Source organism: Bufo gargarizans, chromosome 3 (assembly GCF_014858855.1).
Source record: "Bufo gargarizans isolate SCDJY-AF-19 chromosome 3, ASM1485885v1, whole genome shotgun sequence".
NCBI lineage: Eukaryota > Metazoa > Chordata > Amphibia > Anura > Bufonidae > Bufo > Bufo gargarizans.
The window spans coordinates 286,631,329-286,655,882 of NC_058082.1; the positions used below are offsets into that span (position 1 = coordinate 286,631,329).

At 43.2% G+C, this 24,554-nt stretch overlaps 1 protein-coding gene across 2 annotated transcripts in view; it reads right to left on the reverse strand.

Moving 5' to 3' along the window:
- USP32 (ubiquitin specific peptidase 32) overlaps positions 1–24,554 on the reverse strand; it is a 240,770-nt gene that overhangs the window by 61,915 nt on the left and 154,301 nt on the right. For both annotated transcript variants that reach the window (XM_044286239.1, XM_044286238.1), the window contains exons 13-15: positions 23,050–23,233; positions 16,257–16,432; positions 2,262–2,402 (exon numbers count right to left, since the gene is read on the reverse strand). In XM_044286239.1, coding sequence (XP_044142174.1) covers positions 2,262–2,402; positions 16,257–16,432; positions 23,050–23,233 — 501 coding nt within the window. The remainder of the gene's footprint in view (positions 1–2,261; positions 2,403–16,256; positions 16,433–23,049; positions 23,234–24,554) is intronic.

Sequence of the window (24,554 nt, forward strand, 5' to 3'; positions counted from 1 at the left end):
TGTCCATTTTTAACAGACGTTTTTTTGACTGATGCCTTTCTGAGAAACAGATGTTAAAAACCGACCCATTCAATTGTTTAAGGGCAGTCGCTCAGTAAAAAACGGACAAGATAGAACATGTTCTATTTTTTTACGTCCGTTATTCACTGGGCGTAAAAAAACTGCCGTGTGAATAACCCCATAGACTACCATTGGTCCATCCCATGTTGTGTGCATGTAGCCTAACACCTTAATTGCTCAACTTTTTAAATTACTGATTGTTCGCTTGTGGTTTAAAAGGCTATGCTATGTAATACAGACACGCTCTCCAGGGATGGAAAGTGGAAGTTGCAGAAACACAGAGTAGTTGCAAAAATTGCAATAAAAGGGTTTCCCGGAGTTGGATATTCATGACCTATCCTCATAATAGTTCATTAATATCAGACTTGTAGGGGTCAGACTCCCTTGACTGCTGCCGATCAGCTGTTTGAGGACCCTTTTCGCAGCTAACCAAGCACATCGCTGTCCACTGGATAGTGGCAGTGCTTGGTACTGCAGTTCATCCCAATTCACCGAATCTAATACTGATACTTATCCTGGGGATGGGCCATCAATATCAAAATCCCAGGGAACCCCTTGAATGCAATTTTGGTAACTACGCGCTTCTGCGACCAAGGCTGCAACTGTACCTTTCCTGCCAAGTATATCTTAAACAAGGAAAAAGAAAGCCAAAAGTTACAGTTTTGGCTCAACTGGGAAGTGAATTCTCAATGTGAAGCCCTCTGCATTCCAAAAGTTTATTTATTTTTGCAAGGGGAATTTTCAGAGATTAAGGTTTTGAGATTTTCAACTAAAACCAAAAATTCTATGTAAAATATAATTAAACGGTTAATATGCCAAGCCTAAACCCTTATAAAATTTAGATAAAATACTAAATGCATTATCAAATGACTGGAATCCATCAGTATTCTGGAGTGCAGAGTGTAATCAAAATTAAATATATATTTTATATTGTTAGTTGACAGATGTACATTACCTGCTGGTCGAATTTTTTTTTAATCTCTCTAAGGCTTTCAGTTTTGTCATTTTTGTCATAGATTGGAGTGAACATTTGGATATTAGCAAAATTTTATGTAAACTTTAAAAGGGTTCTCCAGCCATTTCACCTAATTAGTAACTGTAACTAACCTGTGGAAACTCTTTTAAACAGGACTTAACCTTACCCTACACCACAATGCGCTCACAAACTATGCTGGCTCTTCCGCCCGGGTCCGGACCGGATGTAGCGCTTCTTTTCCAGTTTAACAGCATTTACTACTATGCAGCTGAACATGACAAGAAACTCCCTCATTCCACAGGTTAGTTACAGCTACTAATTAGGGGAAATGGTCCCTTTAAAGCTTATTTAAAGCTTTGCTAATGTCCAAATGTTCACTCCAATCTATTCTGACAAAAAATAACAATATTAGAGGGCTTGAAGCGGTTTTAAAAACTCCCTCTACCAGCAGGTAATGTAAATGTACAGTCTGCACTTCGGAATACTGATTGAGTCCAATCATATATTTATTTATTTTTATTTATTTTATGCACTTGTATAGCGCTACTATATTCCGCAGCGCTTCACAGGCATTAGCATCACCATTAGCAACCAACTGTCCCCAATGGGGCTCACAATCTAAGGTATGGGCTCTGACTCAATATAATACCCATATCATCAGGTAGTGATACAAAGTGACTACTTTGATTGACCACATAACCATGTACTGTTCCTGTGGCCTTACTGTTTAACATGTGGGTGGGTGAAAAGAAATGTACATTATCTTCTAAAATAACCACTTTAAGAAAATGGGGGACCCTTACCCTTTTACTGAGAACCGGTCACCACTCCTGACAGGTTTGCTTCAGTAACTACATGCATTTCTCGTGTAATAATTCTGGAGCATCTATTCATATGACCCTACGTTGAGCCATTCTTCTATATTCCTGCGAGAAGTTTATCACTGAATTTGCAACTTTGTGTTAATAGTTGGGTTGTGTCCCTACACAGTCTGACGCTGTCCAATCAGTACGTGTCAGAGAATGGGCATGGACACACACCCAACCGGTAACACTCGGTTGCAGATCAATTATCTTCTAGTAGGAATAGAGGAATGGCTCAACATATGAAAGCATATGAAAAGATGCTGCAGAATTGTAAATGCGTGGGAATGACAAGTCAGGAGAGGTGACGGGTCATCTTTAAGTAAGCGTTACACTATACGTGGATGACAATTACTACCTACCGGTCGAGGTAAGGACAAGTTGGCTCCATACCAGTGATAAAGTGCTCTCCACACTGGCTCTGGAACTATTTCATAATCTTTTCCACGAAGCAGAGAAGGACTTTTTTTTAAGCGTCCTCCTTCCAGTGTTAGCGAGGGTACCTAGGAGAAATAACAGAGAATAATATGTTACTAAAGTATTATTGCGTTCATTACTGGTGCAGCCAGTGATACAACCAGGTTCGATAATTTCTAAACACAATACAAATTGGAGAATTGTGTAAGTTGTACATTACAAGGAGACGATGAGCGCTCTCCCAAATATAAAACAGGAAAAAATTAACATTTCTTAATATTCCTTTCAAATGCTTCTGAGATATTAGCACAGGTATGGGTGAACGTTCATAACTGTACCCATTGCAGTACAAGCTGTGTTTGTAACTAAAACCTTCTACAAACTGGAACTAGTAACATTATATTCAAGAACAATGCAGAGTATATGTCTTTCTCAGTCTGTGCAAAAATGTATGAAAACCACTTGTGCCAAAAGCATAGCAAAATGCTTCTGCAACCTCAGGAAAAAATGGGAAAGTGCATTTATTAAAGAGCACCTTTCACCACTTCTGTCCCTGCACAGTCTGAAAATGGCACCACTGACTGGATAGAGTGAGTCCATGTAGGTACACAACCCCCAACTGGTAACACCCCTCTGTACCCTTACTGCAGACTGCTAACAATTATATCGTTTTTTTAAACTGTTTTTATCAAGTTCTCACAGAAAATTTTACATACAGACAAAAAAGAAGGCAGAAAATAGTTTCATATACAACATACGGGTTCACATAGGTAATTACTCCATACGCTGCCAGCTAAGCAAGTCCCTTGATATGCAGCAATGGTGGACCATAAAGAATTTCGGATGTTCTGTTGTATAGTGCTTATAATTGTCCAATAACTGACATCTGTTTAATAAATTACGGTTTTACCTGCAAAACCAACTGGGCTAACTTAACAGAGTACACTAATAGCAATCCTGTGAAAAGCTATTACACCAAGGACTTGTGTGATCCACCAAGAATTATTTTCATGGTTGTCCTATTTTGCCTCTGTGGAAGCTTGCATCACAATTGAAGAAAGAACAACAGAAAAACAATGTAAATTCCAAAGTGCTTGGGAATATCTGGGCGTTATCCCCCCGGCTCAAAACAATAGAACTGGTGCTTCACCTCGTACCGCCTGTTCCAGGAACCAAGTTGTCCCCGAAAAGCATTCGTGTATGGCCTTGCGGGTTTGTAACGGCAGTATGTTAATAAAACTTTCCCACACCCGAAAGAAGTGCTCCATCTTTTTATCTTTTAGATGTGAAGCCTCCACCCAGTCCATACGTATAATGTAGGATAATTTTTCCAGGAATAATTTGAAAGGGGGGGCCGAGGGTTGTGACCAAACTTGTAAGATTGCCTTAGTGCCCGCCGCTGCCACAAAGTGTAGCAGTTTCCTACATCCCGAAGTACAGTTGTATGTGTCTTTGTCCAGGTAACCGAACAAGGCCCAGAGCGGGTCACATGGGGTAAAATTGGTTAAGTGTGTGTGTTAGTGAAAGCAATGATTTTGCTCCAGAACTCTCTTATCCTTTGACAATCCGTCCAGGGCCCCGCATTTGAAACAGCTAGTAGAATCGTAAATACACATCCGAAACCCCCTTCCTTGGAGTCAGATATGACCTATGACAAATTTGTAAGACCATCTCTACATATCTGGCCACCGGTAAGTGTTTGTAGGCGAACTCCAATGCCCTGAGTATCACAGATGGGGTGGCTTGTGGCACCTCTGCTGTCTACTTAGTCATGGGGGCATTTGATACAGTATAATCGATAGGGATGTGTAGGAATTTATAGTTTGGCGATATTTGTCTTGAGTACCACCTAACCAAGTACGGACGCCACTCCAAATCCAGCAAAGTGGCAATCACTCTGTCAATGTAGCTTTTTGCCCGCAGATATGGAAAAAATGGGAAGGTTATGTCCAGGTATTCCTTCTGCAAGTCTTGGAGCGTTTTGACCGACTGCGTTTGCACATTGATGAGTTTACCTATATTGATTATGCCCAGAGATTGCCAGCGTGTAAAAACTGTGTTTGAACGGCCATTTTGAAAGGAGGGGTTCCTCACCAGGGTCAGCTGTGTCGAGTATGATGGGTGCATTTTGCACAACCTCCGGACTGCTAGCAATTTAGTCATAACTTCTAGCAGAAATAATAAAGGAATGGCACAACATAAAGACATTAGACTAGATGATCCAGAATTGTTATTACATGGGGGATGCAAGAAGCTATTAAAACAGACATGTCAGGTGTGGTGAAAGTCCTCTTTAAGGCTGTATTCACACGTCCGCAATGTGTTTTGCGGATACACGGAGACACGGATCCGCAAAACACGGAAAGCGGCAATGTGCTTTCCGCATTTTGCGGACCGCACATTGCCGACATAATAGAATATGCCTGTTCTTGTCTGCAATTGCGGACAAGAATAGGACATGTTCTATTTTTTTGCGGAAACGGAAGCACGGATCCGCAAATGTGGATGCGGACAGCACATTCTGTCCCCATAGAGAATGAATGGGTCCGCACCCTTTCCGCAAAATTGCGGAAAGGATGCAGACCCATTTTGCGGACGTGTGAATGGAGCCTAAACCCCCTCCCACACCACATAAATTAACAGGCTAATGGAATGGTCCTGTGCTAGAAGTCTGTTAAAAGATCAAAATAGGTGTGCGACCGGACTCCACATGCCCTAGATGTGGTGCAACGGAAGAGACACTGCTTCACATGGTATGGAACTGCCGAAAGCTGGGAAAATATTGGGAAGAGATACGGGAAATCATAGCTACAGCTACAAAATCTGTTAAAGAGGTTCTATCCTGGCCGTATACATTTTTCAGCCGTCACAAAAGGAGTCACTTTTTTGCCATTATTATTAGGTATGAGCGAACTTCATGTTATGAAATTAATTTGCGCACTGTTTGGTGGTAAAAGCAGAATTGCGTTATGGATTCCGTTACCATGGACCATAACGCAATTCTATGAAGGAATGCATAACGGAATTCCTTTAGAGGCATTCCGTTATTCATTCCGTCATAATTGAAATCTATGGCCTGCATAACAGATCCGTTCCTTTTCCGTTATGCAGGAGAGGACTCCCCTGCATAACGGAAACGGGACAGATCCGTTTTGCAGCCCATAGACGTGCGGAATCCATAACGCAATTCTGCTTTCACCATTAAATGAAGCGCAAACGAATTTCAAAATATGAAATTCGCTCATCTCTATTTATTATGCACTAATCTGGGCATTTGGCACTATTCAAATTACTACTACTTATGGTTCCAGCCATTTATATGCTGTGATCTATTTATCGATGTCATGTTAATTCACTATGTGCTTCAGGCTATTGCATCTGTTTCTAAGCAACAAGTGACAATTTAGCAAATCATTTGCATTCAAAAGATGTTCAATTACACAAAACAATAATCGCTAAATATTTTAGCTGATTGCACATTATTGTGATCATTGCTCGATGGCCCCTAGAGCATTTACACTTGTAACCACTGATTAGATGAAGGGACTGACAATCTTTCATCCAGGCAGATTTGTCCGATCTGCAGAAAACAAACACTTTATTGTAGTGTTGATCGAGCATGCTTGGCCGAGAACCGCATGTGCTCGAGCGCCATGCTCGATTCTCCTCCCCACACGTTTCTTGGCTGCTACACAGCCAGAAAACGTGCTGGTAAGTACTGCCCTCACTGTAATGCCAGTAGCCATGTTGGCTACTGGCATTATAATGATTGGCTGGCCAGGATGCGTCATCGGGTGCTATATAGCACCCGATTACGAATGAGCCGAACATACGCTGTCAGGGAAAGCTGAGAATAGGAAGGGACAGCGAGTGTAGTTGAATATTTTTTTGGTACAAAAAGGTTTAGAGACCTAAAAGTCCTTGTAAGGACTATTGTGTGTGACAGCAGCAATATATGTTTGTAGCGCAAGCTGAGCTAAATTGCTCAGTGTCAGTGAGAGCTGTGCATAGGAAGGGACAGACAGTGTAGGGAGTGTAATAGGAAGATTTCTATACCAAAAACTTTTCAGAGACCCAAAAGTTCTTTTAAGGACTATTGTGGGTGACAGCAGCAATATATATTTTTAGCGCATCCTGCGCTAAATACCGTGTAATAGTCCGCTGCGGACAGTTAAATTATTCGCGCCACATCTCCTTTGTAAAGTGTATGCATCCCTAAAATATCAGCGACATCCAGTGTACTTTTTCCGTAGACACTGTGAACAGTGACATTATCTGTGATACCCGTCCTGTATAACGTTTCCTCATCACAAATACATTTGTAAATTTTTTCGCGCATACACTTCCAAATTCTACGCTACTGTACATGTGACATACTTCCAAGCATATATCACATTTAAAATGAAGAAGGCGAGCAGTAAGGGACCGTGATGCTGATGGTGCACGCAGAGGCCGTAGCTCTGGGCGCAGAGAAACTGTGCCTGCTGCCAGAGCACAAGAAAAACAATTGTCCACGATACCTAACTTCATGTCCCAGTTTGCAGGGCGGCGCAGGACAACTCTCGCGAAGTCAGCCCAGTGTGAGCAGGTGGTCGGTTAAGCACCACCCTGTCTTCCCCCAAGTCCAGTCTCAGTAGCCAGGAGTCTGGTCAACACAATCCTCACCCTGATCCTTCTTCCTCCCACCATGTACAGTCTGATCCCACACTCGGATTCCGAGGACCTCTTTTCATCGCCATTACTTTATTTGGCCCTCTCGCCAAGCACGCTTGAAGAGGGACATGAGAACTTGTGCCCTTATTCCCAACCTCTTGAGCATCCACAGTCACAAGAACATGACGGTGGGGAACGGCAATTAGTGTTTAATGAGGTGGATGATGATGAGACACAGTTGCCAATGAGTCAACTGCAATTACTGTCTCAAGAGTTTGATGAAGAGGATGAGACACAGTTGTCAATCACTGAGGTTGTGGTTAGGTCAACAAATCAGGAGGATGATCAAAGTGAGGAAGTGGTGGAAGATGAGGTCACTAACCCAACATGGGAAGGTGAAAAGCCGAGCGAGGACAGCAGTACAGAGGGGGAGAAATCTACAGCACCACAACAGGCTGGAAGAGGCAGTGGGGTACCAAAAGGGAGAAGGTGTGCCACACCAAACAGGCCCGTAACTTTTCCCCGGAGCACACCCTTGCGGAAATCTCCCTTGCCAAGGGGTAGATGTTCCGCAGTATGGCGCATTTTTGAGGAAAGTGCGGACGACTAAATAATTGTAATTTGCAACCTGTGCCATACGAAAATGAGCCGGGGCATGAATAATAGCAACCTCACCACCACCATCATGAAGCCCCCACATGGCATCCAAGCACCGCAATAAGTGGGACAAACGCCTGGGTCCACAATCTGTGTCTGCGGGTCACACCACTCTTACCCTATGTTACGTGCAGGCCAATCCCCTGTCGAAGGCGCAGGCCCGGATGCCTCCCGCCCTGCACCTGGACCTTCGCAAGTACCATCAGCGACCAAATCCACTTCTGTGTCCCCGCTCAGCGTACAAATGTCCTTACCCCAGGCCTTTGAACGCAAGCGAAAATACCCAGCCACCCACCCAACGCAGTTACTGGGAAGGTCCACCTAACCACGGACACATGGACAAGTGCATTTGGCCAGGGACGCTACATTTTCCTGACGGCACACGGGGTGAATGTTGTGGAGGCCGGGAGCGAGTCATAAGTGGGATGGTACAGGTGCTACCAAGGATTGCGGGCCCTACGTCGATCAGGGTTTCCGCCAGCACCTACGTGGCTCAAAATCCCACTTCTCCTCCTCCACTTCCACCTCTGAATTATCCGCGTGCAGCACCAGTCAGTCATCAGTCGGTAGCTGGGAGCAGTGTAGCACTGCAGTGGGGAAGCGGCAACAGGCCGTGCTGAAGCCAATATGCTTAGGGGACAAAAAGCACACCGCAGAGCTGTGGCAGGGGATAAGAGACCAGACTGAGGCATGGTTGTTTCTGATAATGACCGTAACTTGGTGGCGGCTTTGGATCTCGGCAAACTCAGACACATCCCATGCCTAGCCCACGTGTTCAACCTTGTGGTTCAGTGGTTTCTCAAAACCTACCCCAATTTGCTTGAGCTACTGGTGAAGGGGCGCCGCGTGTGTGCACATTTCCGCAAGTCATCGACAGCATCAGCCGGCTGTCAACGCTGCAGCAGCGCTTGAAATTGCCAGCTCACCGGCTGTTGTACGACGTTAGCACACGCTAAAACTCCACGTTCCACATGTTGGCCAGGCTTTGTGAGCAGCAGAGGGCAGTAGTGGAATACCAGCTGCAACATGGTCGTCACCTTTCCAGTCAGCTTCCGCTATTCACAAGCGAGGAGTGGGCATGGATGTCTGACCTATGTGAGGTTTTAAGAAACTTTGAGGAATCAACACAGATGGTGAGCAATGATAACGCTATTATCAGCGTAACCATCCCACTTCTGTGTCTACTCAAACGCTCGCTGTTCACAATTAAGGACAACCCTTTGCATGTGGAAGAGATGGAAATGAGGGAAGACATTACACAGGGTAACTGCCAGACCACTCTCTGTTCGTCTTCTCAGCGCAAATTGGCCGATGAAGAGGAGGAGGAGCAGGAGACGGATGGCCTCCGCTACAGAGGGTAGTACCAATGGAAGTTAATTCCATCTGTTCAGCTTGGGTGGGCAGAAGAGGAGGAAGAGTATGAGGAGATTGAGAGTGATCCTCCTGATGACGACAGCAAAGTCTTGCCTGTTGGCACACATGGCTGACTTAATATTAGGCTGCCTTTCCCACGACCTGCGCGTTATACGCATTTTAGACAACACGGATTACTGGTTGTTCACCCTTCTCAACCCCCGCTACAAAGAGAACTTCTCATCTCTCATTCCTCTGGTGAAGACAAAAGCAAAACGGTGCAATACCAGAAGATCCTTGTTGAAAAATTGATCCAAAAATTTCCATCTGACAACGCTGGCGACAGAGTCTGTAGTTCCTTGGCCAACCGAGGAGGGGACAAGGGCAACACACAGCAGTTCCAACAGAGGCAGGGCAACACTCTCCAAAGTCTGGGACAGTTTCATGACACCCCGCCAGCACCCTCACCCTGATGGGAAGCCTAGTGTCACAAGGAGGGAAACATTTTGAAAGATGGTGAAGGAGTACATAGCAGACCGTGTCAGCGTCCTCAATGATCCCTCAGTGCCTTACAACTACTGGGTGTCCAAGCTGGCACGAACTGGCGCTCTACGCCTTGGAGGTGCTGTGCTGGCCTGCCCTGCCGCCAGCATTTTGTCTGAGCGGGTATTTAGTGCTGCTGGTGGCATTGTAACAGATAAGCGTATCCGCCTGTCAACTGAACAAGGCCTGGATTGACCATGATTTCATCAGAAGAAAGCTTTTGAACATAAAGGCACTTTAAATATGTTGTTTATAATGTACTGAACACACTGTATTCCTACGCACCCTTTCCACCACAAACAAGGGTATATGGTTGAATCTTCCTTTTCTCATCCTCCTTCTCCTCTTCCATCATATCAACACATGCTTATTCGTCGCATATATTGCCCTCGCATTTATGCCCTTCGCATATAATGTTTTACAGGGTCAGTTCACCAGCAGGCCCTCGCATATAATTTTTTAGAGGGTCAGCTCACCAGCAGGCCATCGCATATAATTTTTTAGAGGGTCAGCTCACCTGCAGGCCCTCACCTACAACCTTTTAGAGGGTCAGCTCACTAGCAGGCCCACACACAAAATCTTTTACAGGGTCAGCTCACCTGAAGGCCCTTGCATATAATGTTTAGAGGGTTAGCTCACCTGCAGGCCCTCACCTACAACCTTTTAGAGGGTCAGCTCACCAGCAGGCCCACACCTAAAATCTTTTACAGGGTCAACTCACCATCAGGCCCCCGAGTACAATTTTTTACAGGGTCAGCTCACTAGCAGGCCCTCGCATATCATTTTTTTTTTACAGGGTCAGCTCACCAGCAGGCCTTCACCCGTTACCCGTGGTCACCATGGTTTGTGCTGAAAATAACATTGAAAGTTGATAGGGCAGACATCCAAATGGATCGTCGCCATCACGGGGATGTGCGATCGGCCCCAGGCTATCTAGAGTCACCAAAGCGACAGCAGGCCCTCGCCCATAATGTTTTCGATGGTCAGATCAGCAGGCCCTTGCTCCAAATGTTTTTGAGGGTCACCATCAGGCCTTCACCTACAATATTTTACAGGGTCAGCTCACCTGCAGGCCCTCACCTAATTATACCTAATAGGTAAATTGCGTGCATGCTGCCTTGCTTGGATGTGGTAGCCGTAGCTGTTTCTCAGGCTCCCTCTCTGGAATCGAACCATGATTCCCCTGTTACCCATGGTCTACATGGTTTGGGCTGAGGGTCAGCTCACTAGCAGGCCCACATCGTAACCCATGGCTACATGGTTTGGGCTGAAAATAACATCGAAAGTTGATAGGGCAGATATCCAAATGGATCATTGCCGTCACGGGGATGTGCGATCGGTCCCAGGTTATCTAGAGTCACCAAAGCGTCAGCAAGCCTTTACCCATAATGTTTTAGATGGTCGGATCAGCAGGCCCTTGCTCCAAATGTTTTTGAGGGTCACCAGCAGGCCATCAATTATAATTTTTCAAGGCTGTGTATGATGCCCTCCTTTATGTGTAACAAAGGGTGTATTGGAGTGCCAGTTCCTTGTAATGTAATTTTTGGCAACCCTTTCACTTAGTGCATAAGCCTTATGAGTGTAGGAGTCCCACTACCTGAACAATTGTACCACAATGTGAATGAGGCCCTCCTTTATGTGATATACAGGTTGTATCGTAAGTAAATATACAGGAAAGAATGTTTCCTAACAATTTTTCCTCTAAAAATCGATTTTATCTTCGGTTTGGTGCGTATTATTGTCAGTCTGTAAAAGTGGTGTACTACTCAGACAACATCGTTCCCAGCAGCGACCTGGGAGTCCAAGATGCAGCCAAACATCCTCCCCATGCTGTTCTCGAACCATTTCAGTGGTGCTTCCATCAATTTCTGACATTTTTCCTGTGAAACAGACACCCTCCCCTCTTCAGAGCAGGGGGTGCCTGGTTTAATGCTTGGGTTCTCCCATTGACTTCAATTATACTCAACCAGATGTGTTCGGCCAGAGCACCGGAGCACTTTGGTGCTCGATCAACACTACTTTATTGCTCATGATTTGATCCCTGCATGCTATGACACGAGATGATCATTTCTAAAATTCAAATGACATCTTTTATGATTTTCATATGGATAAATAAAGATGGTGTGGTTTCCTTTGGACATTGGTACAGTTTCTACTAGGATAATAGTCTTATTACTAGTACAATAGGATTCTTCACCTTTACTATTCAATGAGGCTCATCTGTAAACTTTTGAAAATGGCTTGTGAACTGTAAAACGGGGAAACTCTGGTCTACAAAGAGACACAGAATGTGAAAAGGAGACCATGGCTCAGATTTACTAATGGATGTCTGAGCAAAAAAAATGTGTCTAAAAAAGTGGTGCAAATTTGCACATTGTTGGTATAAAGTAAGAGAAAAGTGTCCCTCCCTGCACCACATTCATTATCCAGCCTGAGCCCCTGTGACAAATCCGGTGTAGGTCTAGTACCCTGTCTATAAGATTAGTAAATCTGGTACCATGTTTAAATACACGTAATTGATACACAGGTAAATCAGAAGCAAATATGCAAGATGATTATACTGGTAAAGCACTGCTTGCATAAACGTATGTCTGCACTTCCAAAATGCAATCACTTCCGGTATAAGGCCGGGTTCACATCACCGTTTCATTTTCCTTTTTTCTGATCCGTCAGAACAGGACAAAAAAAAAAGGATCCTGTATTTTAAGCATCCGTTTTTGCCATTTCCATCTGAGATCCGTTTTTTTTTTTTTTTTTTAAATGAAGAAAAAAAGTCCAGGACTTTTTTTTTCCATCTGCTTGGATGCTCAGGATCTTTTATTTTTATTTTTTTAGAGGATCCGTTTTGCTACAGAATCTGTTTTTCCTATTCTTCTGACGGATGAAACGGTAATGTGAACTCAGCCTATACAATATATAAAGACCTATACAAGTTTGAAAAATTCATTTAGATTTGACAGGGTTCCAAACAGGGCTTAAAAATATTCTAAATTTAAAATATATTAATCTACAAAACATGAAAATGTGATAATTAAATAGCTTTGTCAGGGTGTTATAGCATCATCAACATTTGCAAGTAGAAGATTTATTTGCAATTCTAATTAAAGCTTTAAATAGTTACTTTCAGGTGTAATTACATTCAGGTACAAGTATATTAAAGAGTTGCCCAGTATTGAAACCCTGTTTTCATATACATTTCATCCCTGGGAAATTTAAGTTAGCAGACGTGGGTCCTCTGTTTAGGACTCTAGTGTCTCTTGCTCTGGATGGCCTGTTATGTCCTACATTAAACAAACAGACATCCCTTTCATTAAAATGGACATGTTGTAATGTTCATTTCTCTCTGCGGTGGCGCTGCAGAGAAACTGAACACGTGCTGCCATGTTCCCCCATAGGTAACAGCTGACTACCGGGGTTCCATCGGGGGGATACTTTGTGAACTGCTTATTGTCAGGGGATAGTAGCAAATAGGGAGTTATCCAAAGTGGCTAAGAACTTGACCCAATGGTTTTTAAAGGTGTTGGATTACAAAATCAAGGCCGATCTCTTTGAAAAACTACAACATATCGGCCCTTGGATTGTGTCTGGTACTGTAGCTCAACTATGTTGACATGAATGTAATGGAGCTGTAATACCAGACTGATACAATCGGTCTACAGTGTGGCCAAAGCCTTAAAAGGGTTTTCCAGGATTTATTTTTTGATGACCTATCCTCTGGACAGGTCCTCAGTATCTGATTGGTGGGGAGTCCGACACCCAGAACTCCCGCCGATCAGCTGTTTGAGAAGGCACCATTGCTCCTGTGAGCGCCACTGCCTTCTCACAGCTCACCAAGCACAGCGCAGTACATTGTATAGTGGCTGTGCATGGTATTGCACGGCTGAGCTGCTCCTAGTGACACATGAACATGTCATTATTTAGCCTAGGAAAAGCAGAGAGAAGGCCAGGGCGCTCACTGCAGCTGATCGGCAGGGATCCCGGGTGTCGAGCCCCCACCAATCAGATACTGATTACCTATCCTGACGATAGGTCATCAGTAAGAAAATCTCGGAAAACCTCTTTAAACTCACAGTAAAATACCAGTAAAGAAGAAACAGATAACTGCAAACTGGTTTCTGAATTTATCTTCTACATCTGGGAAATTTCCATTTATCTCAGTGCTGCATTGAAGGTTACAGAACATTCTGACAAAATGCAAAGGTTCTGTAAGTGGCATCATGTAGAATTCTGGGCATCGGTTTTGCTTTATAGATTTATCTTTTCAAGTTAATTGGTCTCCTGTTGTGTTTTCCTAAACGTGCTACTATTCTGCAAGGCGTCAGCATCTTCATCTCAAGAGACTTAAATTTCACCCTGTGTATTAAGGCTACTTTCACACCAGCGTTTTTGCTGGATACGGCAAAGTTCAGCAAAGACGCTTCAGTTACTGATAATACCACCATCTGCATCCGTTATGAATGGATCCTGTTGTATTATCTTTAACATACCAAGACGGATCCATCATGAACTCCATTAAAAGTCAATGGGGGAAGGATCCGTTTTCTATTGTGTCGGATTGTGTCAGAGAAAACGGATCTGTTCCCATTGACTTACATTGTGTGTCTTGCTCTGCATCCCAGAACGGAAAGCAAACCGCTGCATGCTGCGGTTTGCTCTCCGGTATGGGAATGGAACGGAATGCATTTTAGAGCATTCCATTCTGTTCAGTTAACGCTAGTGTGAAAGTAGTCTAACATTGTATCCCAGAGAACTTTTAAATGGAATGTGTCATCAGAAAATTACCTATTATTTAAATCAAGTTTTAAAGATTTTTGGGTGATATTTTTAATTTTCCATGTCAATGTCTATAATAATAAATAAAATAAAAACATAAAATTCTGCAGTGTTCGCACTGGCCACTTGGCCTAATAATAAGCTCCACTTTTTGGTCTGTACAGATCACTTAACTGCTTTTATCTGCTTATCGGCCATTCTAATCCTGCCTGTGATGATATCACCTCTGTCTATAGATAAGACAGGATCCACCATTCACAATAGGTTATTATCAGAGCTTATCTCTTCTTTCCTAGTACAATGACCTCTGCACAGAACACATATCATGCCTAGAAAATTGTCCCATAGAAGTCAATGAGGTCCCCTCCTGACCATTGTGTCTACAGCCCATGCGGCTGCTGTAAAGCAAGTTCAAGTTTCTAAATGCTGTTAAGAACAGCTCAAGCAAGATGGCCGCCCCATAATTATGTTGAAGACATAAAATAAATAAATCTGAAATCAGATAATATAAACAGATTATGAAAAAAGGATCACTCCCCTGATTGGAGCCTCCCAGTTTTCCCTCCCCCTAACACTTCCAGTCCCATGCACCACATTTGATAGACCAGCGGCAGTCACATGCAGGTAGATGACAAGCCACAATTACAGTCTAGAACAGTGGTTCTTAACCTGGGTTCGATCGAACCCCAGGGGTTCGGTGAGTCAGTCTCACGGGTTGGGCCGCTTTGATAGGTGGCTGCCACAAGACAGGAAAATATTTATTTCCTGTTACTCAGACTCCTTTTGCGCCCGCTGCGGCTCATGATCAGAAGAGCCGAGCGAGCGCAATGATTTTGCTTCCGCCAGCCGCCGGATGTGAGCGGCATATGACGACATGACGTCATTTCCGGCGGCTGCGCGGCGGATCGAGTGACTGCACAGCATGGTGGCGGCGGCATCCTGTCCCTCCTGCACACAGACACCGGCATCACTGAGCTAAGCTGACCTGTTGTACTACAGGTAAGAGTAAAGGGGCTAATATATACCTATGTTTTGAATTTGAAAAAATCATATTTAAATTTTCCAATTAAGAAGGGTTCGGTGAATGCGCATATGAAACTGGTGGGGTTCAGTACCTCCAACAAGGTTAAGAACCACTGGTCTAGAAGGAACAAGGCCAAAGCACTGGAACAAGAGGCTCCACCAGGTAAGTGGTGTTTTTCTTTTTAAATTTTATATATTTTTTTTGTCCATGCACAGGCATGGCATCTACAATAACCAGTAATCCGTTTCCTAACTGATGACAGTTGAATTTGGGATCATCCTGCTAGACAGTAGAAGGAAGAATAACATCAAGCACATATACTTTGACTCAAAGCCATTGACTGATATGCATGTGAAATGCATGATTTAGGTTCTTTATAAAGAGGCACTATCACCTACCTGTTTTATTAAATAACAATACAATTCTGCACCCCAAAAATGTGTTATCTATATATAAATGCTCAGTCAAAGCTTGCTATAACTGGCAAAATGTTGGAGGGTAGTATGGGAACACCGCTGGGCGTGCCAGAAGTTTCTGGCCTGGAAATGTACAGAATTTCCTTTCTGTCTATAATGCATTTTAAACTTTTTTTTTTACATAAGATATATATTTTTTTTGTTGAAAAGTCAGCATTTTTATGGTTACAAACATTTTTTTAAACAAAGCATACAGGGTTATAGTCATTATAGGTGCTTTTTAAAGGGGTTTGTCCACTCCTTTACTACTAATGGCCCATCCTCAGAATAGGCCATCAATATCTTATCGGCACAAGACCAACCCCGCACCGATAAGCCGCTTCAGAGTAGCTCCGGAGCCGGAACTACTCAGTTCTCTCCATTAAACAGTGGGTGAAGCTTGTAACTGCAGCTGGGAGTATGAAGGCCGTTGTGACCTGTCCCTACAGAGAAGTAACAGTTATGCAGCATTTATAACTTACCTTTACATTCTCTTGTGTGACTAGTGGTTGGTTGTCGATAGCCCCCGGCTTCTGCGGATTAAGCTGCATTAATATGCTACCATTGGAACCACTCATACTCAGGTTATTGTTATCTGAAGTGTTGTGCTGGCGTGCAAAGCACATGTCTGCACCTGCCGTGCTGGAGTAAAGGAAAGCTGAAACAGACAGAACATTGCTACGTGTCATATTCATGAGAAATAAAAAGACGACGGTACAGCGTGTCTTCATGTATGGCAATACAAGATGCTATAAAGACTGCAAACCAGTGGCAACTTAGATGAGTGATCAATCTTTGGGAATAAAGGTTAATATAGAAGAGGTCAAAGGCGATACAAGACAATTATAATAAACAATTTAGTAGAATGCATTAAAGGGCTTCTGTCACCCCACTAAACTTTTTTTTTTTTTTGGGTACTTATAATCCCTATACTGCGATATATCTATACACTCACCTAAAGAATTATTAGGAACACCTGTTCTATTTCTCATTAATGCGATTATCTAGTCAACCAGTCACATGGCAGTTGCTTCAATGCATGTAGGGTTGTGGTCCTGGTCAAGACAATCTCCTGAACTCCAAACTGAAAGTCAGAATGGGAAGGAAAGGTGGGCTACAACAGCAGAAGACCCCACCGGGTACCACTCATCTCCACTACAAATAGGAAAAAGAGGCTACAATTTGCATGAGATCACCAAAAATTGGACTGTTGAAGACTGGAAAAATGTTGCCTGGTCTGATGAGTCTCGATTTCTGTTGAGACATTCAAATGGTAGAGTCCGAATTTGGCGTAAACAGAATGAGAACATGTATCCATCATGCCTTGTTACCACTGTGCAGGGTGGTGGTGTAATGGTGTGGGGGATGTTTTCTGGGCACACTTTAGGCCCCTTAGTGTCAATTGGCCATTTAAATGCCATGGGATACCTGAGCATTGTTTCTGACCATGTCCATCCCTTCATGACCACCATGTACCCATCCTCTGATGGCTACTTCCAGCAGGATAATGCACCATGTCACAAAGCTCGAATCATTTCAAATTGGTTTCTTGAACATAACAATGAGTTCACTGTACTAAAATGGCCCCCACAGTCACCAGATCTCAACCCAATAGAGCATCTTTGGGATGTGGTGCAACGGGAGCTTCGTGCCCTGGATGTGCATCCCTCAAATCTCCATCAACTGCAAGATGCTATCCTATCAATATGGGCCAACATTTCTAAAGAATGCTATCAGCACCTTGTTGAATCAATGCCACGTAGAATTAAGGCAGTTCTGAAGGCAAAAGGGGGTCCAACACCGTATTAGTATGGTGTTCCTAATAATTCTTTAGGTGAGTGTACATTATGTTATTAATCATTTTCGTTCAGTAGATAATGCAAAAAAAGTACTTTTATAATATGCAAATTACCTGTCTACCAGCAAGTAGGGCGGCTACTTGCTGGTAGCAGCCGCAAAAAACCGCCCCCTCCTCCTGTTGATTGACAGGGCCAGCAGCGATCTCCTCCTCCGGCTGGACCTGTCTGAATTTCAAAAATCGCACGCCTGTCTTGATTCGGCGCAGGCGCTCTGAGAGAAGGAGGATCGCCTCCTCAGCACTCCCTCAGTGCGCCTGCGCCGATGACGTCTTCTTTCGGTGATGTATAATGTATAGATATATCGCAGTATAGGGATTCTAAGTACCCAAAAAAAAAAAGAGTTTAGTGGGGTGACAGAAGCCCTTTAACCCTTTCAATATCGAGCCACTTTTCACCTTAAATCCCAGGCCGATTTTTTGCAAATCTGACATGTGTCACTTTATGTGGTAATAACTTTGGTACGCTTTTACTTATCCAAGCCATTCTGAGAATGTTTTCTCGAGACACATCGTACTTCATGACAGTGGTAAATTTGAGTTAATATATTTCACCTTTATTTATAAAAGAATCCAAAATTCACCAAAAATTTGAAAAAAATTCACAATTTCCTAAATTTGAATTTTTCGACTTTTAATACTGATAGTAATACCTCATAAAATAGTTGCCAATCGACATTCCCCATATGTCTGCTTTATGTTGGCGTCATTTTGTACACGTCAGTTTATTGATTTAGGATGTTAGAAGTAGGAATGAGCGAATCGACTTTGGATCAAACATCCAAAGTTGATTCTCCTAAAACTTCGTTAGAATACTGTACGGAGCAAGCGCTCCATACAGTGTTAGAATGTATTGGCTCCGATGAGTAGTTATTACTTTGTCAGGTCTCACGGGACTTCGGGTAATAAGTTCAGAAATTAATTCCTTTTACCGAACTCTGTATTTTCTTTTTTCCCTATTCTTTACAAAAAAAAATGTAAAAACTTTATTTTAGGAAAAGGCCGCTTTTTTTTTTACCTTGAAACTTTATAAAATTTTATTTGTAAAACTTTATATTATTATAAAATTTTTTGTCCTGCTTACAGCCTGCTTCCTGTGAGATCCAGGGGGCTGGATCTCACAGGCTCACAGGGATGGCAATGGCAGGCACTAAGGAAGGCTTTGGCTGCCGTCCAAACCATCGGGTCCCCATCACAGCAGCGTGGGAACCCAATGGACACCCATCAGGACACCGCACTTGCAGCGGTCAGAGCTGACCGCGGCAGTGCAGGGGTTAATGCACCGGCATACTGCAGGGGTCCGGCTATCAGTGATTGCTGGACCCTGCAGCTAATCGGGCTGACGTAGCTCCTGAGCCCGCCCAATCAGCGACCATAGCTGTACGGCACTGGGATTTTAGGCACAGTTCTCAGCGCCGTACATATACGGAGCTGGTATCCTACGGGTTAATCACAATTCTGTTGTAAAAAAAATTAAAAAATTTAAAATGTAACGAGGAATAATTAACAACTATAACATCATCAAGAACATTCATTGTGAAAGGCACCAATTTGTACAGCCAGCATGTAACATAGGGCTGCTGAAGATGCAAAAAGTATAAAATTGCAAGATGGCTATGCGATTTCAGCTCATGAGCATTCCTAAAAAGAAAGCCTGTATGAATCTGCCAAATTTGTTCGGTTTGTCAGATTTAACCCCTTAAATACCGGAGGTTTTTTCATCTTTGCGTTTTCATTTGTCTTCCCTGTCTTTATAATGAGCCATAAACTTTTTTATTTTTCCAATCACATAGCAGTATGAGGGCTTGTTTTTTTTCTGGACAAGTTGTACTTTCTAATCCCACCATTTAATATGGCATATAATTAATATGGAAAAATAATCCCAAATGGGGTGGATTTGGAAGAAAAACACAATACCACCACAGTTTTACAAGTTTTGTCTCTACGGCGTTTCCTATGCGGTAAAACTGACCTATGCCCTTCATTCTCTGGGTCAGTAAGATTACAAAGATACCACATTTATATACGGTAGTTTTTCTTGTGTTTTAATACTGAAAATAAATAGTTTTTTTATTTTCATCGCCATAGTCTGATCCCCATGACGATCTTTAGTTTTTATCAATACAATTTTGGAGTTTATGTGACTTTTTGATCACACTTTATAAAATTTTGGGGGGTAAGTGAAATGATAAAAAATAAAAATAAAATGGCAAATCGGCCATTTTTATGCCATTCTCCTTATGGGATATATTACAGGCATTTTGGGACACAGTGATGCGCATGATCATTAGGTTTTATTTTTTTATTTTTTCAGACCTTTTTTTTTTTTTTTAGCCCCCCACCAGGAGGCTACAATATGAAACATTTTGATTTATTTTAGCTTCGAGTGTAGTTCAATAGAATTACAGTCTAAGCTTCATTTGCGGTTATCCTATGGAGGCCTGCCACCTGCAGGCCTTCATAGGAACTGCAGCTTTGATACGCTGGGTTTCTTCAAGGAGATATCCAGCTCTTTAGTGAGAAGGAATGGCTCCCATGAACACCACATAGGGGAGCCGTTCCTAACCCAGAAGCACGTGCTTCTGGATTTTTGGCATTTTAATTTTTCACACTTGACCATCTAAAGTGTTAAATGTACATAATCAGCATTTATGCCGAGCAAGGCCATATTTAAACCACGTACTTCGGCGGTACTCTAGGGCAGGGATCAGCAATCTTCGGCACTCTGGCTGCTGTGAAACTACAACTCCCAGCATGCAAATTTACTCTGCAATATTTGTAACGCGCACAGAAGTGGAAGGAGGATTCTGGGAATTGCAATTTTATAACATCTGGAGTGCCGGAGGTTGCTGATCCGTGCTCTAGGGGGTTAAACTGAGTCTGTCAGCAGTTTTGACCCTGAAAAACAGCCAATGTCGCTCAGTAGGAGACATAAAGACCTGTTTAGGCCCGCTTCACATACTTTTCAGTTTCAGTCCAGTGTGGAACAGAAAACAAACATCGAAGGGAAACTAATTCTAGAACTGATCCTACAGTTTTCTATGGGATTGTTCATATTAATCTGGCGCATCAGTTGTGATGCCAGATGTAAAATACCTCCAGATAGAAAAGCAATGGATACAGCATTTTTATATCTGGCACTAACAGTCTATGGATGCCAGACCTGTGCCCTAAGTGCAAATACAGAACGCATATCAGTTGTATCTGGCTCCGCAGAAAATAACTGGCCAGACGCAAACAAAAAAACATTTGTCATCATGATCAACCCCATGGTGACTTAAATAAGCCCTTCCTCACTGCAATTGGTATAACAGTTGCAGAAAAAAACTCTTTATTTTTAGTTATATGCAAATTAGGTGCTTGGAGGACTGAGGGGCTGGCCTAGCACCACTTCACATCTACCTTTCCCCGTTTCCACTCCCCCTCCCAGTGAGATTGACAGGGCCAGGCATGCTTTATCGATCAAAAAGATTTTAATTTATGGCATGCCATGATATAGATCTTTCTGGTTGAAACGCATCGGCCTTAAATATACAATGGATTTGTGGAGATGGATTTTTAATCATTTTTCCAATAAAGCATCAAGATTTTATGTTCCTGTGCTGGACATTTACCTTTGTTTCTTGGATTACAACCACACTAGCTGGAGTGAGTCCATGCACGGAGAGCAATACAGATGGTGATGGCGTAAGTGTTGTTTATTTTCCTTGCACTGTAAATTATCTAATACCTGGCCCTGAAATCTTGCGCATGCGCCAATGGTACTGCATCCGATGCATGGATGAGATTATAGGGTCATGCAGTGAGGATGCCTGACCCTTTTAATTTCACTGGGAGGGGGAGTGGCAAGAGAGAGAGGGAGGTGGAGGTGAAGCGATGCTCCGAGGGTCTAGGCCAGCCCTTCAGTGCTCCAAGCACAGCAGGTGCATATGACTAAAAATAAAAATGTATCTACCTAAATAATACCGATTGCAGAGAGAAAGGGCTTGTTTTAGTCACTATGATCAACCCTACCAGGTAGTACTGTATGCCTGGTTTAATATACATTTCTATACTAGACTTATTTCAAGCTGGCTACGTAGCGGGCGTGTCCTTTCTACTGCAGCTGGTGCCAGATGAAGGAGGGGACTGATCATGTGCTTCCATCTCAGTGAGCAGGACAGAGAAATTAGAAAAAGAGCAAACAGCAGGTGTATACTAAATCTCCCATTACAGGTTATTACAGAAGTATTCAGATCCAGGTGCTGGTTTGAAAAATATTTAAGATTTTTCGTGAGACAACCCCTTTAATCAATGTGATAAATTCTCTTTAAATATATCTTTGTTTATGGCTTTATTATCACTACTCCCACAAATGCTCTGAAGGTGCTCCCTACCCCTGAAGTGCTCTCTGCAGTAAGCGGTCCACAACCCTACCCTCAGCTCTTGAATGATGGTCATAGTGTACTCTACAGTTGCAGAATTGAGGGGTTGAGAAGTGCTTATTGCAGAGAGCATTCCAGTATTACGGTACACCCAGAAGGCACTTGCGGGAGCAGTATGCGTCAGACTAAAACTTCTTTTTCATAGTGATGCTGCTTATAAAACCATACACAATGGTCTGCTTTCCAAGTCTACCTAGCGATATCGGCACTTTTGCTGGGTCAGTACTGATGACAAAGTCAATGTAATGTTCTGATTTAAAAGGGTTTTCCAAGACTTTAATACTGATGACGTATCCTTTGGACAGGTCATCAGTATCTGATGGGTGTTGGTCCGACACCCGCCAATCAGCTGTTTGAGAAGGCACTGGCGCTCCTGTGAGCACCATGGCCTTCTCCCTGCTCACCAAGGACAGTGCTGTACATTGTATAGCAGCTCAGCCCCATTCACTTCTATGGGGCTGAGCTGCACCTAGGCAACATAACCGATGAACGTGTAGTTGGCCTAGGGAATGCTGTGAGAAGTCCGCGGCGCTACTGCTGGTGCCTTCTCAAACAGCTGACCTATAGAGACATGATCATTACTTGCTGTCCCCAATAGAGATCACACAATACAAGGCTCAAGTTTGTTTATGCAATTACAGGCAACCCAAGGGTCTTGGGCACATTACTTCTCAAGTGATATATGCGATCAGGGGGGTGAAGACGGTGCATGCTTACATTTTCTCGGTTTCTAAGTTCTCCCAAGTTGCTAACTGCACTGAAGGTCTCTGTGACTGAGTGGAAATTATTCTGTAGAGCATTACTGCTCGCTCTGAGCAAATGCATTAAAACTTCAGGGACTCGTGATCGTATACAACAAAAATCTATAGACTCATTTGATTTTCAACCATCTTTCCTACTGTCTTGTGTAATGGAAAATATATTCATTTCCCATGGGCTTCACCTCAGCTAGAACCAGACATAAAAGCACTGCTTGGAAACAGACGTTATCCTTACTGCTGGATGTTGACTCCGAAGCTTCCGATGCAGAAGATATGTTATCGGAAGATTTTTCTTCTGTAGTGCTATGTACATTAGTGCCAGTCCTGTCATCTTCCCTTTGATCCAATGAGGCTGCCCCAAGTGAGTACCGGCTGCCATTTAACGATGAAGATGGTTCAATAACGACAGGTTTAGATTCCTAAAAAAAATAACAGGGAGGAATAAAATTTGGAATAAAAAGAGCAAAAAAGTGCAATATATACAAATGGGTAAAATAAGTACAGTATTGAGCACATTTGTGATTTTCTAAGTAAATATATTTCTAAGGCCCCTTTCACACGGGTGAGTTTTCCGTGCGGGTGCAATGCGTGAGGTGAACACATTGCACCCGCACTGAATCCGGACCCATTCACTTCAATGGGGCTGTGCAGATGAGCGGTGATTTTCACGTATAACTTATGCGTTGCGTGAAAATTGCAGCATGTCCTATATTCTGCGTTTTTCACGCAAGGTAGGCCCCATAGAAATGAATGGGGCTGCGTGAAAATCGCATAGCATCTGCAAGCAAGTTCAGATGCAGTGCGATTTTCACGCATGGTTGCTAGGAGATGAGAGGGATGAGCAACCCCGGACCCCATTAAAGTAAATTCACTGTATTATTTTCCCTTATAACATGGTTATAAGAGGAAATAATAGCATTCTTAATACAGAATGCTTACCAAAATAAAAAAAATTAACTCCCCTCATCCACTTGTTCGCGCAGCCGGCATCGTCTTCTTTCTTCTTCTTTCAGGACCTGCAAAAGGACCTTTGATGACGTAATCGCGCTCACCACGTGGTGAGCGGGGTAACGTCAGCACAGGTCCTGCTGAATGAAGATAGAAGGATCAACGCAACGCAATCGCAGTCAAAACTGCAATGCATACGCGACGCATCCGGAGCAAATCCGTGACGCCCATGTGGAAGAGGCCTAAAGGTGCTATTGACAACAAATTCTCACCAGATGTCGGTAACAACCTATCCAATCCACACATGCGAAGAAATAAAACCATGTGTGTCTATAAATTATGTGTAATAATGAGAAATGACACAGGGAAAAAGTATTCAACACTTGAAGAAAGGAAGGTGCAAAAAGCCATCTTAAGTCATGACACCAGCTGAAATCTATCAGTACTTAGAAAGCAATCCCGCCACTTAGTGAAAAATGATATCAAGCTTGTTCAACTGACGGCCTATAAAAAGGTGTCTCATTACCAAAGTGCCACAAGAAAAATGATGGGTAAGGGCCTCTTTCACACTTGCGTTGTCCGGATCCGGCGTGTACTCCACTTGCCGGAATTACACGCCGGATCCGGAAAAACGCAAGTGAACTGAAAGCATTTGAAGACGGATCAGTCTTCAAAATGCTTTCAGTGTTACTATGGCAGCCAGGACGCTATTAAAGTCCTGGTTGCCATAGTAGTAGTGGGGAGCGGGGGAGCGGTATACTTACAGTCCGTGCGGCTCCCGGGGCGCTCCTG